General features: G+C 33.6%; 4 protein-coding genes and 1 long non-coding RNA gene across 5 annotated transcripts in view; 1 reads left to right on the top strand and 4 right to left on the bottom strand.

Annotated features, from left to right (window-relative positions):
• Positions 1 to 3545, bottom strand: part of LOC116338681 — a 31241-nt gene extending 27696 nt beyond the window's left edge. Inside the window, exons 1-11 of the mRNA XM_031764092.1 lie at positions 3387 to 3545; positions 2752 to 2906; positions 2536 to 2666; positions 2434 to 2459; positions 2295 to 2360; positions 2099 to 2208; positions 1898 to 2035; positions 1706 to 1802; positions 1483 to 1635; positions 1261 to 1359; positions 1136 to 1191 (exon numbers count right to left, since the gene is read on the bottom strand). Of these exons, the coding sequence (XP_031619952.1) occupies positions 1136 to 1191; positions 1261 to 1359; positions 1483 to 1635; positions 1706 to 1802; positions 1898 to 2035; positions 2099 to 2208; positions 2295 to 2360; positions 2434 to 2459; positions 2536 to 2666; positions 2752 to 2906; positions 3387 to 3474 (1119 nt within the window). The 5' untranslated portion in view covers positions 3475 to 3545. The remainder of the gene's footprint in view (positions 1 to 1135; positions 1192 to 1260; positions 1360 to 1482; positions 1636 to 1705; positions 1803 to 1897; positions 2036 to 2098; positions 2209 to 2294; positions 2361 to 2433; positions 2460 to 2535; positions 2667 to 2751; positions 2907 to 3386) is intronic.
• A 653-nt stretch (positions 3546 to 4198) lies between these two features.
• On the bottom strand, positions 4199 to 7651 carry LOC116338597 (serine protease easter-like). The gene is made up of 8 exons (XM_031763973.1): positions 7070 to 7651; positions 5667 to 5824; positions 5451 to 5601; positions 5320 to 5379; positions 5172 to 5225; positions 4656 to 5084; positions 4476 to 4583; positions 4199 to 4401 (listed from the first exon to the last, which is right to left on the bottom strand). Exons 1-8 carry the CDS (start codon positions 7134 to 7136, stop codon positions 4334 to 4336), a joined length of 1095 nt encoding a protein of 364 aa, XP_031619833.1. The 5' UTR covers positions 7137 to 7651; the 3' UTR covers positions 4199 to 4333.
• Positions 7652 to 10146: 2495 nt separating this feature from the next.
• On the top strand, positions 10147 to 15675 carry LOC116338601. The gene is made up of 3 exons (XR_004200908.1): positions 10147 to 10212; positions 14295 to 15259; positions 15337 to 15675. It is a non-coding gene; the product is annotated as an uncharacterized LOC116338601 (long non-coding RNA).
• LOC116338600 (CLIP domain-containing serine protease 2-like) lies at positions 11215 to 12635 on the bottom strand. Its single transcript, XM_031763977.1, has 7 exons — positions 12380 to 12635; positions 12201 to 12306; positions 11968 to 12149; positions 11823 to 11894; positions 11693 to 11754; positions 11523 to 11619; positions 11215 to 11455 (listed from the first exon to the last, which is right to left on the bottom strand). Exons 1-7 carry the CDS (start codon positions 12570 to 12572, stop codon positions 11277 to 11279), a joined length of 891 nt encoding a protein of 296 aa, XP_031619837.1. The 5' UTR covers positions 12573 to 12635; the 3' UTR covers positions 11215 to 11276.
• On the bottom strand, positions 12856 to 15981 carry LOC116338595 (melanization protease 1). Its single transcript, XM_031763968.1, has 9 exons — positions 15628 to 15981; positions 14573 to 15428; positions 14470 to 14498; positions 14287 to 14389; positions 14023 to 14201; positions 13831 to 13941; positions 13580 to 13744; positions 13394 to 13501; positions 12856 to 13324 (listed from the first exon to the last, which is right to left on the bottom strand). The coding sequence occupies exons 1-9, from the start codon at positions 15683 to 15685 to the stop codon at positions 13266 to 13268; spliced, it is 1668 nt and encodes a 555-aa protein (XP_031619828.1). The 5' UTR covers positions 15686 to 15981; the 3' UTR covers positions 12856 to 13265.
• Between the last annotated feature and the right edge of the window lie 1569 nt (positions 15982 to 17550).

Raw genomic sequence — 17550 nt, 5'->3', positions numbered from 1 at the left:
TGTCTATCAATTTCCGATCAATTGTGCTTGGATCATCGGGAGTGTTCGAATCCTCCTTCCACCCACGATTCCAATCATTTGAACCGTTTTTAAATCGATTCTGCTTCTGATTCGACAATCCTTTGATTTGGTTTTTTTTTTCTTTTACAATACGCCGTTGTTGGATCGCAATTTGTGCTTCTTCTATTTTTATAAATTGTTACAAGTCGAATATGGGAATGTCCCACTAAAGGTGCATTTTCCAAGGCGACGATTGCAATCGTCCAAGATTTTTTTTCAAATCGGGCGTCAAAAAAACCACAAATAATAAATCGTTCACGATTTTGGCGTCAAAAAAACCATTGATCTCAATCGTTAACGATTTTGGCCAACGATTTGAAATCGTACACGATTGTAATCGCCGCCTTGGAAAATGGACCTTAATTATAGATATCAGCCACCATGAGTCCCTGTATATTAATATAGTCGAGAAAAAAGTCGCACAATAATGCGTCATCTGTTGACGTGGTTATCAATGTATGTAATTACAAAGACAGAATTGTTGGATGGTGTCTTGACTAAATTTTGATATCGGTTGTTTTCAACCACAATTCGCACACGTCACCAGATGGCGATTTTACAATATGGCATCTCTCAGTCATGATGGTTGATAGATATTTCCAAAAATGGAAAATCCAATCCCAAAATTGAATACAAAACAATAACAAAGACAACCAATATTACAATTTATCGAATAGCTTGACGATACATTTAATCAATTATGTCAAAATTGAAGTTTTTCTGATACCACTGAAAAAATCATTTCATATGATAATTTGACCAAGTGTCCTTGTCCTTTGCAGCAAAAGTCAATGAAATCAAATGCTTATTCACCTTTTTTGTGTGGGACGATAACATACTCGAATCGCTTTATGAATGCTTTCGACTTATTTATTTGTCTGACCTTTTTGTCGAAATTGTAATAAAATCACACGGTTAAAAATCTGTTATATACAATTTAATTTTAATAAAAGACATTGATTATTTGTTCATTGTGGTTGTTTTTTTGAAATTTATTTTGAAGAAATCCAATTATTTCGAAATAAAAAATTATCAAAAAAATATTCGTGGAATTTGTTTTCATTCAGATTCTAACATGACTTAAAATCCAGTCCAAGTGTTTATCGATTCTGGTGTAAACCCCTGGAAATCCTGGAATTGTGAAAATAGTCATTCGTAGATAAATTCGAATGAGTGGATTTGTAAAAATAATAATCTTACCTGGTGTTCCACAGATTTTTGGTCCAAATGATACAACGCCTACTAAATAGGAGTATGGATTCGCTTTATTGAGTAAATCATCTGCCAACAACGGACCACCTAAACAAAAGAATTCCCAAATGAATTTTTCGCTTTTTTTTTTTTTTGTATATTTGAAGTTTAACGAAACATTACTTTGTGATTACTTAATCTAATTAATAATTATTAATGATGGAAACTAACCTGAATCACCAGAACAACTGTCTCGTCCCTGTTCGCCGCCAGCACAAAGTTGATGATCTGCCAATGTAATGCCCGCCAACTTGTATACATTATTGCAACGGTTTAAATTAAATCCTTTCATTTCTAACTTCATTTTAATTTCACTTCGCGATGCTGTTAATTAGGAGAATACAATCAACAATATCAAAAGAATTAAATTGGCAATTTTATTAATTGAACTGACCATTTTCGGTCTTTCCAAAGCCAACAACGACCACCGTGGAATCATCAAAGTTTTTGTTTCGCAGATATGATGCGAATGGTAAGCAAATTGGGCGAATCTTTTTTTTAAAAATAAAATAAATAAATATTTTAATTTTTTTTCGCGTAATATTTCTAGTTTTAATGTTAAAAATAAAACGATGAGTAAACTTACCCAATCGGTGAAATGAATTGATTCGGCCAATCGTATCAACGCTATGTCGTGAGCTTGTTGACTCGATTCAGATGCATAATTTTCATGAACAATTTCCTCTGCAACTAATACATCTTTCACTGGATCTGCGCATTCATTCTATTAAAAAAATGGATTTTATTTCACAAAGGTGAAAACAAACATGTACATGCATTTTATTACACTAATTTCTGCACAATCTTTTTCACTTTGAAGATTATGTTCACCCAGCCGAATCGAAGTAAGCTTAAATCGATTTTTTATCAAACTAGAACCACGAATACAATGCGCGGCTGAATGGAGATAGATATTATATTAAAAAATGAAATAAAAATTTCAATTGAAAATTATTCCGAAATAAAAAAAAGCAATAACAAACCAGTCACAACATAATCTTTATGAATAATTGCTCCACCACAGTAGTAACCACCACCTTGACCATTAACTATGAAAAAAATGAGAAAAACTATTGTTGGATACGTATCGATATTGTAATCATTGATTAGTATTATATTTACGTTTGGTGTACTTCAGTAATGCCATCCTGTAAAAAAACACATAAAGAAACCATTGTATAATATGAAAATGAGCCAAACAAAATCAATGTAAAAACAACTAACCAAGGATATTCGCCAATATCAGTTTCTTCACCGCCTATGATACGCTCTTTAAATTGGGTTCCACATTGACCGGGTGGTGGGAAGTCAGATTCAGATGCAGATGGTGGAGGTGGAGAGTTTGAACAACATACCTAAAAAATATTATATATGGTGGTAGAATGATTGAAAATTATTATAATTAATACGGGACTTCAATAAATAATTAAAATTATTTACATATGGATTACGTCCAATAGTGGCACACTGTGATTTCCTTAATAATTCCAGTTGATCGTTGTTTAATGTTAGCGAAAGAAGCTTATACAATTCATCACATTGTCGGAGGGGAACGCATTTACCTTCTTCCTGGTTTGGAGTTATACATGGATTTTCTACCAAAAAAGACAAAACAAAATAGAATAAAGAAATCTTTAAAGACAAATTCATTAACTGTTATGCTCTATTACAATGTCGAAAATGATGGATTTATTCTAATTAATGTAGAATATGCAAAGCGATTCAGAGATATATATCTGTATTTTGTCACAAAATCGAGGACCTAAATAGAGTTTTTTCGATCTAAATACAATTTCACTTTTATTGAAAACAGTCAAGTATCATATCAAGCATACGATTAATGATAACATTGACCTTTACCACTTGTATTCGATGGAAAATCCATTTCACTTGCAACAAATTATCACTGACATGGACGAAAGTTAATTAAAAAAAAAAAATGAATAAAAATTTTAACTTTGATTTCGGATATATGATAAAAACGAACTTTTTTTTGTCAAATGTAGTTATTTATCACCAAATTTGTTCTATTTCAAAAGATATTGCAAACACAATATAAAATTAGGTAAACATACGTGCCGTTGTTGAATCACCAAAAAACACAACTAAGCTACAGAAAATAAGTATTATTTCCATTATTATGCTACGTGATCTTGTCGTCATGAAATATCAGAGTTCACTGCAGCACTGGTTTTTAAATCGATCCTGTTTCGTTGAATGCTTTTTTCTTTCATTATTTTGCGAAACAACGAAACGAAAACCTAGCATCTTTTTTATACACGATTATCTATGTGTATGTCACACCGCGTATATACAATCAATACATAGCACGGCTGTACATCTTTAATGGTCGGTGTACAGTTTTATCATTACATTGACAATAAATGAACGATGGTAGTTTGGAATTCCAAGTAACTTCTTGTGTTATAAGCATGCTAATCTGGTCCATATATGTATTGATACCGTACACTCTACACAAAGCCAATGACTTGAATGTCATTTGTTTTTTTGTTTTTGCTATCAATTACGTCCGATGTAGCACAATTTCTTTGAAATGGGAATCCCGACTATATCGACAGAAAAAAAAACAGAGCAATTATGACACGTAAATTTAAAGAAGTTCAAATTTTCATAGGACATGGTTTAGTTCATAGATTACAGAGAGAAATGAAAATATTTATTCTGAAGAATAAAGTGAACCTTATCTCGGAATTTCTTGGAGATTGGATGAGATAATTTTTAATTTTACGACTGAATTTTGTGTCCTGCATTTATTTGGAAGGAATATTAAATCATTCTTTTCATTTAATCTGAAACATCTATCTGAAGATATGGCCAAATAAAAGAATTTTGTTTTAAACACAGTAATCAAATAAAATTCATGAGATACATCATACAAAATACGAATTATAAAAGTGTCTGTTTATTTCATTAGATTTTCCAAAATTATTTGTCATTAGTTGATAATTTTTTTTATTTATTACGCTGGATTCGTTCGTCATAATGCGATCATGTAACATTTTTATGGTCTTATGTTCTGTAATATCCAGTCTATATACTGGTCAACGCGTGTATATACGCCAGGCCAACCTGTAAAAAACACACAAAGAAACCATTGTAAAATATGAAAATGAGCCGAACAAAATCAATTTAAAAACAACTACCGGGTAGTCCACATGGTGATGGACCGAAAGAAACCACACCGGCCAAAAAATAGTAAACATGGGTCAGATTATGTTTTTGTTGAGACATCAGAGGTCCGCCGGAATCTCCTGTTTTCAGGAACAGGAAACAAAAAATTAGTTATATAAAAAAACCAAATCAAATGTTATTCGTATATTTACCGCGACATGAATCTTTGGCTGGTTGTCCGCCGGCGCATAATTGTTTATTTGTTAACACCACATTTTGTGCTTGATACACATTGTTGCATTGAGATAAAGAAACACCATCAATTTCAACCTTCAACTTAACCGAGCTTGAAGATGCGTTCTCCGTCTTGCCCCAGCCAGCAACAATTAAAGGTAATCCATCAAAATTTTTATTGGCGATATCATTGCCTATTGGAAGACAGATTGGTTTAACCCAATCAGTAAATGAAACCGGACGTGCCAAACGTAACAAGGCAATATCATTCTCTTGTGCTTTCGAGTTTGAATTATAGTTTTTATGTGGAATGCGTTCCACCACTTCAATATCTTGTACAGGGTCTGAACAATTGCCGTCATCACAATCTCTTTCTGTTCTCTGATCCCATTCACCAAGTCTTACCCCTGTATGTCAAACAGAAACATCGATATTATAAATATATATATAATTCAATTGAAACACAATGCAGACAATATAATGCATTGACATACCTGATAGGGTCCATTTTAAAAGTTGCAAATCTTTACCATTCACGCAATGTGATGCTTTGAATAATTGAAAATACAAAAAAAAAACAGAATATGTATAATTGTATATTAAATTCCAAGAAAATATGATTTGATCATTTTTTATAAATACCGGTTAAAACATATTGTTCGTTAATCAAAACACCACCGCAATGGTATCCTCTGCCAGTCGCTGCAATAAAATTAAAAAAAAACACATTTAGTTAAAAAAACATATTAAATTGTTTGTGTCAATTTAATTACGTTTTGTGTATTCAATGAGTGCCATCCATGGGAATTCAGTTATTCGCGTCTCTTCCCCGCCAATAATACGATCTTGCAATTGACTTCCACATACGCCAGGTCGAGGTAGTTGTATGGTTGATGGTTGTTGTTGTTGATTTGCACAACAAACCTAATGGAAATGATTTTTTATTGTCTGATCATTCCTTGTAGAAAAGAATTTTTAGCGAAACTTACCCAAGGGAATAAGTTTTGATAGCCACATTGTGCATTGCGTAGATAAGTTATTTGCTGAATCGATAGATTTGGATTTTTAAGCAATTTAAACAGAGGCTCACATTCACGTAGATCGATACAGTAACCTTGGAAGCCATCTGGCGTGATACATGGATTTTCTAAATTTTTGAGAGAAAAAACGTTTCTATAAGTTTTTCGACGAAAAAACATTATCTTGGAAAATACGGTGAAAACAAGGTCTGAATTTTGCTTCATTCTTTTTAAAACAATTTGCCTGTACAAAATGAAGAAATCAATAAACAGAAACGTCTTCTATATTTATAGCGTTAAAAAATATTTGACATTGAGACAGACAAGTCAGAATTTCGATTGAATGTCTTATAATAATTTGTGATTTATAGATTTGCGTCAATTTTTGACTTGATATTTCAAATGAGTTCATATTGGAATCAAATCGAATTATAGCTCTTTTTTTTATCAAAAAACTCGAATAACGAAATAAGTTGAAGAAAATGAAACAGAGAATGGAAATAGGCATTTAAATGATTAATGAAATATCAGATTTTGTGAACGTAACAATGGTTTTGGTATTTTACTGATTTGAGTCAACATTCAACTGATCATTTTGGACTTTATTTAATGAATGACACGTAAACGATCTGCGTTTAAAGAAACGATCTGCGTAAATTTCACTATAGAGGAACAAAAAATCAGACAATATATTGAGCTGACTATTTATTTGAAATGAGACGAAATTGCACGCTTAATGGGACATTTTGATTGTGTGACAACAACGTGGGACCGCAAACATGTAGAGATCTAAAATAACAAAATAGGACTCTACTTTTGTTGTTTCTACGTTGAGCAGTCTAAATGGTTGTTGTCACACGATAGAAATGTCCAATTTAGCGTGCTATTTCGTCTCATTCCAAATGAATAGACAGCTCAATATATTGTCTGCAAAAAATGCTTCTTCATTTCAAAATACTATTATAAATTACTTCATTGTTGATAAATAATTACAGTATTGTTGCTCTCATTGGGTTAAGGGTAACTAATGGTTCTCTAATTGTTTGTCAAAGTGTCGGTTGCATGATTTGTGTGCATTGTTACACACTTTGAATGTATGCATTCATTATCAACAAATTAACAATTCCGAATGTCAGACAACAGCAAACCCTAATAGGTCTTCTTCAAATTTATATAAAACACTTGACGTTCACATTTTCTGATATTTGATATGCGTTGATGGTTTGATGTTTTATTTTATTTCGTTTTGATTCTGTGCTTGATATATTCGGAGATGATGCCATAAGATCATTTTAAGCAACATTCACTCTTTTTTTTACGCTGATGTTATCCGGTTCAGAAAAAATGCGTATATTATTTACTGTATAACTTACGTGCACTGGTCCAGCAGCTAAAATAGCAAATTAGCAAAACTGTAATGATTTCAGCGTAATGCAGCATTATCGGTTCTGACTGCGTACGGTTTGATTTTGTGTCAATTACTGCGAGCGTGAGTGCTCGATTTTCCAATTTTAATACAGAGAGAAAGAGCGATTAACGAATTTCCAGCGTGTAAAACATTCAAGCATACACACACACACACACTTTCAATGTTGATGCTTCATGCTTAATACGTAGCGACGGAAAGTACAGAATGATACGTCTCGAAATGGGTTTTTTATTTTTGCGATTTCACACACAAATTAAAGATGTATGACGATGATATGACCGTTTTTGTTTTATTCGTGTGTGCTTATAAGCTTGTTCGTCTATAATTTCGATCTGTATTTTTTTTTCTTCTTCTCGTAATTATTTCTTTATATACGGTATTGTTCTCTTGCTATCACTGTCGCCGCTTACACTGAACTATCGTCGTATTGCTTAACGGGTGAATATGGTTGCTGCTTTTTTTCGTTAATGTTCGTTCCATTCAAATGTAATCTTAACTATTCCGTATTTTGAATCACACTATATGCTAAATCTAACTGAAAAAAATGTTGTCCACTATATGCTTAAGATACACAACTATTGTTGTTGTATGTGATTTTTCATTTCATATGAATATTTGTGTGTTGTTGTTTATTTTTCTTGTGTTTTGTCTTGTTCATTCAATTTCATTTAAGTGGTTGTCTGTATGTAATAAATTTGTGTTTAACATTGTGTGTTAAAACGAAATAGCCGTTACACCGACCGAAGTGTCATTCGGACAGCACATATTGACAAACCAAGTATTTGTGTGTGTTTAAATCGATTTAAATACACGATTCGTATGGATTATTTTGTTGTTGTTGTTCGTTGTAGTAGTATGTGTGTTATTTGGTGATTATTTAGTGCTTGTAGTCACATCACAGAAGCTGCTATTGTAGTCAATCATGATGTGCTTGTTGGTGTTACTGCGTTGTTTGTTGCTGCTGCTGTTGACGGTTTTATAAGCTATTTTTTGACTCTCTCACCAATAGCGCTATCAAAAAGCCAGAGGTAATTCGATCGAATAGACAAAAACTGGCATTGAACTGGCGTTCCGAGAATTCAAGTTCGACACGTATATAAACACACACACACGCACACAAACGATGCTGTTTGGTTTGCCAGTGTGTATTTTTCGAAGTCATTAGAACATATATTGATTTAATATTAAATTTGACTTAAGGACCTGAAGATCAGGTTATCAATTTATATTTACATACATTCGCAACTCACCCAAGTGTTGATTCTTCTCTCGATCATTATACATATTTTGCCATTGTAAAAATTCTATTCAATTTTGTAAGAAAAAACTCAATTGAAATTTTGTTTCGTATAAAGTATATCTCATTTCGCATAAATAGTGTGAACAATTTCACAATAGATTTCTTTTTGGAAATTCCGTTCTATTGCCGAGATGGCCGAATGTTACTATTGTATAGTGATGGCATATCAATCAATTGTTGTGAGCACCAAATGCGGTGTTTACTCTTTAACACTTTAGCGATTTATTTAAATTTATTTAAAGTGCCACGAGTTTCGCGAATACATCAAACATATGAGTCTGGGAATTTATCGCATTAATTTAATTAAATGTGTCATAGGTACGAGGGTTGCTCCATAATTTTTTTTAAAAACATATATAACACAGTTGTTTTTTGTCGAAAATGGTTTTATTGTTTTTCAAAATATTCCCCGAGATGATCGATACACTTTTGCATTCGATGAAACCATTTGTCATAGCATTCGTGCCACTCCGAAACTGATATCTCCAAAACGTGTGTTTTGAACGCTTCAACTGCTTCTTCTGGTGTCGAAAATCGTTGACCACGTAGTTTTTTCTTCACGCTTGGGAACAAAAAAAAGTCATTGGGTGCCAGGTCAGGACTGTACGGTGGATGACCCATCAGTTCGATGTTTTGACCGGTCAAAAATCGAGTAGTTTGAAAAGATGTGTGAGAGCTCGCATTATCGTGATGAAGAATTATTTTGCGACGGTGGTTGTTTTTTCTTATTTCACCAAACACTTCGGGCAAACAAATGGTGGTATACCAATCAGAATTGACGGTCTTACGATCCTCTAGTGGAACGGTTGCCACATGACCACTTCTCCCGAAAAAACAGGCGACCATTCGCTTCGAAGTGCTTCTTGCTCGAACAACTTTCGTTGGGTTATCTTCATTTTGGAAGACCCATACAGTCGACTGCTGTTTCGTTTCGGGCTCATAGGCATATATCCACGATTCGTCACCAGTGACGATTTTATTAACGTCTTTTGAAGCACCACGATTGAATTTCTTGAGCATTTCTTTACACCAACTCACACGAGCCATTTTTTGTTCATCGGTCAATTTATGTGGGATCCAACGAGAGCAAATCTTTTTTACGGCTAAATGTTCATGCAAAATTGTATGTATGCTGTGGGATGAAATGCCCAAAGATGCCTCAATCTCACGGTAGGTCACATGACGATCTTCCATAATCAGTTTTCTGACAGCATCGATGTTTTGTGGCACAACAGCCGATTTTGGACGACCTGTATGAAACTCGTCTTTGAGCGAACTACGACCGCAACGGAATTCTCGGTACCAGTTATAAATTGTCTGAAGGGTTGGTGCTTCATTGCCAAAGGCCAAATGAAGTCGATCGAAACACTGTTGTTGAGATAATTTACTTCGAAAATCGTAGTAAATCATTTTACGAAAATCTTCACGTGTAAAATTCATTTTTTTGTTGAGTCGCAGTTTACCAGTCACTGTAAACAATACAAATAGCGTTCGTACGACAAAAGGTTCAGGGCACGAATACATACCAAAACATCAAACTTTACGAATATGACAATGGTTTACATCGGGCAACACTATAAGTACCATTTTAAAAAAAAATATGGAGCAACCTACGTATTTAGGCTCAATCATTCCGGTTTTCTTGAACAAAGAACAACCGAGTTATCACATCACGGCATATTATGTGCATGTTTTTTTTTCTCTCATTCTCGTTTGCTGTCCGTCATTTGATTGAGCCCAAGGAGAGATCTTCAGTTTCAGATCTTCTACAAAGTTTGCATGTCTCGGTAATTTACGATTCACACCCATTCATTTAAAAGTCATGCAAGGTGCATTTCACGTACGAATGTGTAATAAGAAGCATTTAACCAATACAAAATTATAAATGAAACAAAATATAGTATATATATTGCGAACAATTTAATATTCAAGAAAAAGTGTATTTTTATGTGATGTTAATATTTTCATGTGAAATTCATAGATTTTATTTTGCACTTTACCTAAAATCTTGGATTCGATTTAGTGATATAAAAAGGAAATATTTGTCGATTTGTGACATTGTTTGAAAACATTTTCAAATCGCTGCTAGTAGTCCGCATGACAGTGCAATTGATTTTTTGTTTAGATTAAAATTGAATTTTTTTTTGTTGGCCTTCATGATCTCAGACATAAACTATTTTCTCTTCGTGATGTTTCTCAATAGTCGCATGTTGGTGACGTTTTTATGTAAATATTTTTTTAGTGTCAAATCGGTTTCTTTCATAAAAATTTTTCTCTTTAGAATTGAATATGGAATTGGCCTGACACTGCTATGAACACAAAATGTATGATATTTTCCCGTTGGCACTGAAGAATATTCACACAACTTTGCGATCGGGGATTTACCATGTCAATGTAATTGAACGTGTGAAATTGGCGTTTTCACTACTTACTTATTCCGGTTTCGTTGCACAAATCACATCTGAGTTTGATATGTCTACTAGTTTCTGTGTGTAATTTCTCTCTCTCTCTCTCTCTCTCTCTCTCTCTCTCTCACCTGTTGTCCGTCAAGTCATGGCGCCGGCGGTTAAAGAATCTAAAGAATTCAGAAGGATTTAAATTCCTCGGTACTTTACCGTTAACTCGCATTTATTTGAACGGCCTAAGGTGCGTACATCTTACATATTCAAACGAAATATTATGTAAATATAATTTACATCTGATTCATGATTGAGTCTAATTATATACTTTCCACAATTCGAACGTGTATTATTAAATATTGAGTCGAAGAAAGAAAAGACCGCATTAGATGCACGTTTGCAAATAATTTTATTCATGAATTGTGAATTTAATGTAATTTGTTTTTGATATATCAATGCATTGCATTCAAAATAAAATCCATATAACTAGAAACTTTTGTATAGACAGCTGGTGCAATACCACATGCAATTGGCCCATAAGAAACAATACCGGTAATATAGTATCTTGGCCCACCATTAATACTATTTGCAATTTGCATCAGAGGTCCGCCGGAATCACCGTTACATGAATCTGAAATGAAAACCATTAAGTAAAGTGTAAGCGAAATTCGGTCACCATTCATGTGTGCGGTAAATACCTTGGTTCAAGTTTGTGCTACCAGCACATAACTGAGTTTTACCACTAACTGGCAACTTAGTCTGATCACGACAATAATCCATGTCCAACAATGGTAACTGTTACAAATATATAAAATTAACATAAAATTTCGAATTTCGAACAAAAATTTATATTGAATTCATTGCATACCTTCACATAATTCAAAATGTGTTCAGAACTTCGTGTTTTTATATTAGAAATACCCCATCCGGCTAATTAGATAAAAATGATGTCGCTTAATTGAAACTTCATTCAAACAAAAATGTACTGTTCAACATACCCACTTCACCAACACCACCACCGCCACCAATTTGTTCACGTCCCGTCGGCAAACAAATTGCATTTACCCATCCTTAAAAATATTCAAATTGAATTTAAGCCGAATAACAACAATATTGTTTTTGTATAAAATGAAAATTGTTTACCATTTAAAATGGCTTGACTCTCCAAAATGAGGACACTAATGTCATCCTTCATAGTTTCCATACTATATGTGTCGGGCATAATGACTTTTGCTATTTTAATCACTTGTTTTGGTTCGGCACAAATATCCTCTTCACAATCGGGATCGGTTTTAATGTCATAGTCGCCCAAACCAACCGAATCACTGTGAACACACCCGAATGTTATAAAAGCATAAATAAATTAAAATACTTACAGCTTTGAAGCAAGTTCTTTGCCGTGTACACAATGTGCCGCCGAAATCACATGAAATGGTGTTACTAACGAACCTCCGCACAAACTTATCAATTGATCATTGCGTTCTTAGATCAAAAATTAAAAATTCCATGTATATTATAATGATGAATCCAAATAACGACACAAAAGGCCATATACCTTTATATAAAAGTTGTGCCATCCATGGGTATTGACCCAGCTTTGCATATTTTCCGCCAACAATGCGATCAGCATAGGTTTCTCCACATCCTCTTTCCATTTGTTTTGGCCAATTTTTATGCAATTGATAGTCTTGATCGGACCCAGTAGCTAAGAGGCAGTACATTGAAAATGTCACTATTAATTTTAACATTGTCAACACAAAATAAGATCGATATCTCAATCACGAATAAGTTATTCTCAATAATACCAATTGGTATACCTATTACTTATTTATAGGCTGAGATTGCAATCAAATGAGTTTGGGTTTGTTCACCATTCCAAATAATTCATTGCCAAAGTATTGTTGTGCAATGAATCAGAAATTCAATCACAACAATTCGTTCCATCAAAATGCATTTTATTTATTACGATAAACATTCAATAATTAATGATATTTTTCATTTCACAACAAACGAATATTTTTAATTGATAAAGAGAGAGAGAGCGAGCGATAGAAAGAAAATAAATATTGAGCCATTTGGTTTGGGCCATGCATGCATTGTTCTCATGATACATTTTTATACTTAAATGATTAACATGATAAGAAAAAATGCAACAACTATTCGTTGCAAGCTTATAAGAGATCCTTACTTAAAGCTACCAGTATTGTTTTTCCATGCAAGGGAAAAAAGTGGACATTCTGTATGTATGATGTACTGACATCTAGACAAAGTTCCAATAGCACGGAATTCTTGACCGATATTCGAAAAAAAAAAATATTGAAAATGGGTGGGCATCCACTTTGACGTGAGAAAATCAACATACATTAGCCATAAAAGCAAAAAATGGACATTTCCATTTTGCACATTACAATTGTACGCACTTAAATATTAAGTAAATAAAATCACAGTTGTATAGTGTTCAAAATCCAGTCCAAATGTGCTGACGTACGTGAATAAACGCCTGAAATTGTACAAATAGTAATTTGTAGATAAATTCGAATGAGTGGATTTGTAAAAATATAAATCTTACCTGGAAACGCCGCAACACCGCACGTTCGTGGTCCAAATGAAACTAAGCCCAACAGAATATATCGACCAGTCTGGCTATCTTCTCTCATGAGCGGTCCGCCGCTGTCGCCTAAAATGTTAATGCGTCAAATATAATATCAGCGTTGGCATTTCTTCCTAGAATAAAAAAAAAATAATTTCCACATACCTTGGCACGCATCGTGATTCGTAGTTCCCTGTGCACACAGTTGACTCTCTGAGATGATGATTGGTATACGTGAATTTGCACTGTAGCTCGCATATGAATTGGCACATGATTGCGTATTTACAATTGGTAAACGTATATATTGTAGCATTGGATTGACCGCACCGCCTATATTTTTTTTTTCAATCAAACCGAATTGATCATGAGTTTTACATACATATATAAAGCAGGCAAGAGAGTAGTTGTAAACAAACCTAAAAGAGGTGTAGAAACACCCCAGCCAGCAACGATGGCCATTTTTTGGTCTAAATTCTTATCGGTCGCTTCATATGGGCCGAGTGGCAAACACAAGGGGCTTACAAAGCCTGTAAATAAATTGAAAATGCACAATGTCATAAGATGCCATTGACTTGAATGTGTGCTTGCGAATCGAATAATAAACTCACTTGAATTTGTGATGTGTCGCAATCGTATTAATGCAATATCGTTTGCATATTTTGGCATATCATAGCTTGGATGATGTTCGATTGATTCAATTTCATAGTCTTGTGGTTCATTACATAAATTGCGGTTATTATCGCACAAATTTGACCTTGAATCCAATTCACCGAGTCGCACATAAATCCTTGAGTTAATATCAACATTTCCATTAGATTTAAAAAAACAAACAAATAAATAAACGAACAAAAAAATCGACTGAAAATACGTACAATTCTAGATCGTCCACAAGATTGCTGACACAATGTGCTGCCGTTAAAATATATTTTTTACTTATTACGGAACCGGAACATCGATACGAAACCAGTTGTGATGCTGAAATAAACCGTGTAAAAAAATGAGAATCAGCACCGATTATTATATTATAATACATATGCGACCAATATAAAACTTACTTCGATTTCGGTAGGCCAGTCGTGCCATCCTTCAAGAATAAAAGAGACGAAACCAATCATTTAAACAGTGATAAACAGTTGTTGTGGTTAAAATGCAAATTACCATGGAAATTGTCCGGGAACAGCATCATCGCCGCCAATAATTCTTTGTTGAATTGAAATGCCACAATTATCGGCATTGATTAAACTTAATTTTTCGATTGAATGTTTTGCAACACGCGACGGAAATGTTGGCACATCATTCACTGAATTTGGCAATGCATGCGGAAAAATGAAATTCGGTTCGTTGTCAACGTGATTGAAATCGAAACCGTTCGCTTCATTCGATATATGATGAAAATTTTTCAATGGTTTTACATGTTGAAAGTATGGTGGAATATGAAAATCGGGTGAAAAACTTGGCGGACAATTGCGATATGTGCGCGGATCTTCAAAGTTGAAAAAGTGATATTTTTTTGTTTTGCGTGTATAGAAATTCTTATCGGTGATCGGTTTTTTTGGACTATGAACGTTATTTGGTTGTTGTTGCTTCGATTGGCCCCAATTATCGTCATCCGGATTCAAACGATTGAATAGATTTGTTGGTTGTTTTTTTATTGGTTTCGTTTGACTATCCCAGATCCATGGTTTTTCCGTTGTGTGAACCTCGCGAAAAGTGCGTCCGTGCGGCAGCACATCGGATGATGGACAACATACCAACGGATCTACGCCAGCAAAACCACAAGCTTTCTTTCGAATGTCCTTCATGAGAGTTGATGACAGTGGTTTCGGTGCCGAACGTAATTTTAATGTAAATATTGTACATTCTTTTAATTTAATACAGTTACATTGTGGCCATTGATATGTTGGCATTTTATATTGATTCAGACCCATTGGTTCATCTCTGTCTACATAATGCGGCAGCATCGGTGCGTCATCATAAAAAAAATAGTCTGGATTCCATGAATATACAGGCCACACTGTAAATGAATAAAAGTAGTAGCGAAATTAACAAGCCCAAATGATGAATCATCAATTTGATTCAATTCCAAACTTCAGAAATGTCTTTTTTTAATTATTTCAGTTTGTCACACTTTCGCTTGAACCTTTGTCATATGCCTGATTGCACACATGTTCCGTTTGTTTATTCGAAAAATCCCCGAATTATTTATAACTTACCGGTCATAGCACCAATAACACAAATCCAAACAATTTGACCAACATTTAGCGAACACATTTTATTGTATTGTTTTGTTAAAATTTTCGATAATTTTCACTAATAAATTTTTTTTTTGTTTTAAATTTTCAATTTTAATTCCATCAATCTATGGAAAATTTGTTTGATTTTATGAAACACTGTATTTATGAGTGATACAAGACAAAGGTCGTGCAAGCTATCGATAACATTTAGAAAAAAAATGTCTATGTTTTTAATTGATGTTCTTAAAACTAAAGTAGCTTAATTAAAACGTGATCGCACTTTAACATTAAAACTGTGTAATCCTTCACTTTTGATTTTCAAATATAATGTAAATCCGAACGTTTTTTTTTTTTTTTGTTCAATGTTCAAAATGAGGCGTATTTCGTTTTAATTGTTACGATCACTTCATTAGTAACAAAGATGCAGACGGTAAAGTGCATATGACGCTTGGTTGCACAAAAAGTCTATAACCATTCAACTTAATGTTAAACTAATTATGGGTACGCAAATTAAACAGCTGCGTTCTATAATTCTATGCACAGAAAAATGGTGGAGTTCTTTACCGGTCGCGTGATGAGTTCGAACTGTTTTCAATTTATAAAGTGTTTCAAGTCCATATAGTGTGTTTGTATGTGTCAAATCAGTGGCGTTGACTCTGTTTTGATGCGCAATCCACTTTAAATATCAATGTTGTTGTTGGTTATGTTGTGCTGTTTTACTATTGTCGCTTTGTTTATGGTTTTTCCTCCTTGTATTTTTATTATAGTTGCGGCGCTTGTTACTTTCCCATTTCAAGTGGTCATGTTCGTATACACGATCAATGTATTAATACTGTATTTGTAATGGTCATGTGATTACAAAGAGCAACCACTCATTTTTTCTGTGGGTGATTTTTTTTATTCAATCGTCTTGGAAAATGGGGATTTAATTGGGTTATTTTTGTTGCAGTAAAATAATTGCATTTACAAATAAAATTGACGAAAATTGACGACGACCGCCAAATAAAAAAAAACTACCGAAATGTTAAAACGGAAATCGAAAAAGCCGCTTATAAATGGACATGTTCGAATGGTATTTCTTTTTTTTCTGATCGCATTGTCGGGTGTATCGTACGCTGTGTTCATATTTATTTATTTGCTTTGATTCGTATTTGATGCGAAACATCAAGAACTGGTTGCAACCACATCATTAACATTTTAAACATCTCTTAAAAACTGTTTCACACTTAGTCTAGAGATTGTTTTGTTTTTGCTATTATTCCAACCTGCTCGAATTATTCGCACTCTTATTATTGTAAAAATCCATAACATGTTCAAAAAACTGTGTATAATTTTGTATGTTAAAATGATGCAGCGATTTCAGTGCATACAATAACGATTTACCTGTGTACTCAATGGAAATGTGAATGCTCGCTCGCTGATACATCTTTGCGATCGTTCATTTTATTTTTTGTTCATTTGTCTTTTTCTATCTGGTCTGTTTGACAACCAAACCGCAGTAATTGACAATGAACATGAAGTAAGAGTGCAAAATGTAAACTTGGTGCAGACAATTTTGAACGATAAAAACCATCATAAACACCTATTTGTCGTAAAATTGAATGTTTATCGTTCTTTTTGAATCGGTAATGTATAAAAGTGAAGCAGCTCTTTGTTATAAGTGTAATCGAATGATTGCATTGCGCATATTATTCATCATTTAATTTGTGTGTGTGTTTTTAAACATAAAATTCGTGTAAAAGCGATGACAATCATGATTCAGAGTCATGAATTTTGATATCGAAAGGAATTCGCGTTACTGGACATGGACATATATTTTCATGAATATTCATATTGAATCATATGGTTTGATGTAATAAACAGTCATATTCGTTTCATTGGAATATTGCGGGAGAAAGAAAA

The sequence above is a fragment of the Contarinia nasturtii genome, unplaced genomic scaffold (genome assembly GCF_009176525.2).
Source record: "Contarinia nasturtii isolate CC-2019 unplaced genomic scaffold, AAFC_CNas_1.1 Cnas_scaffold_414, whole genome shotgun sequence".
Taxonomy (NCBI): Eukaryota; Metazoa; Arthropoda; class Insecta; order Diptera; family Cecidomyiidae; genus Contarinia; species Contarinia nasturtii.
Note: the sequence above shows the minus strand (reverse complement) of the source record. Positions and strands in the feature narration are given on the sequence as shown.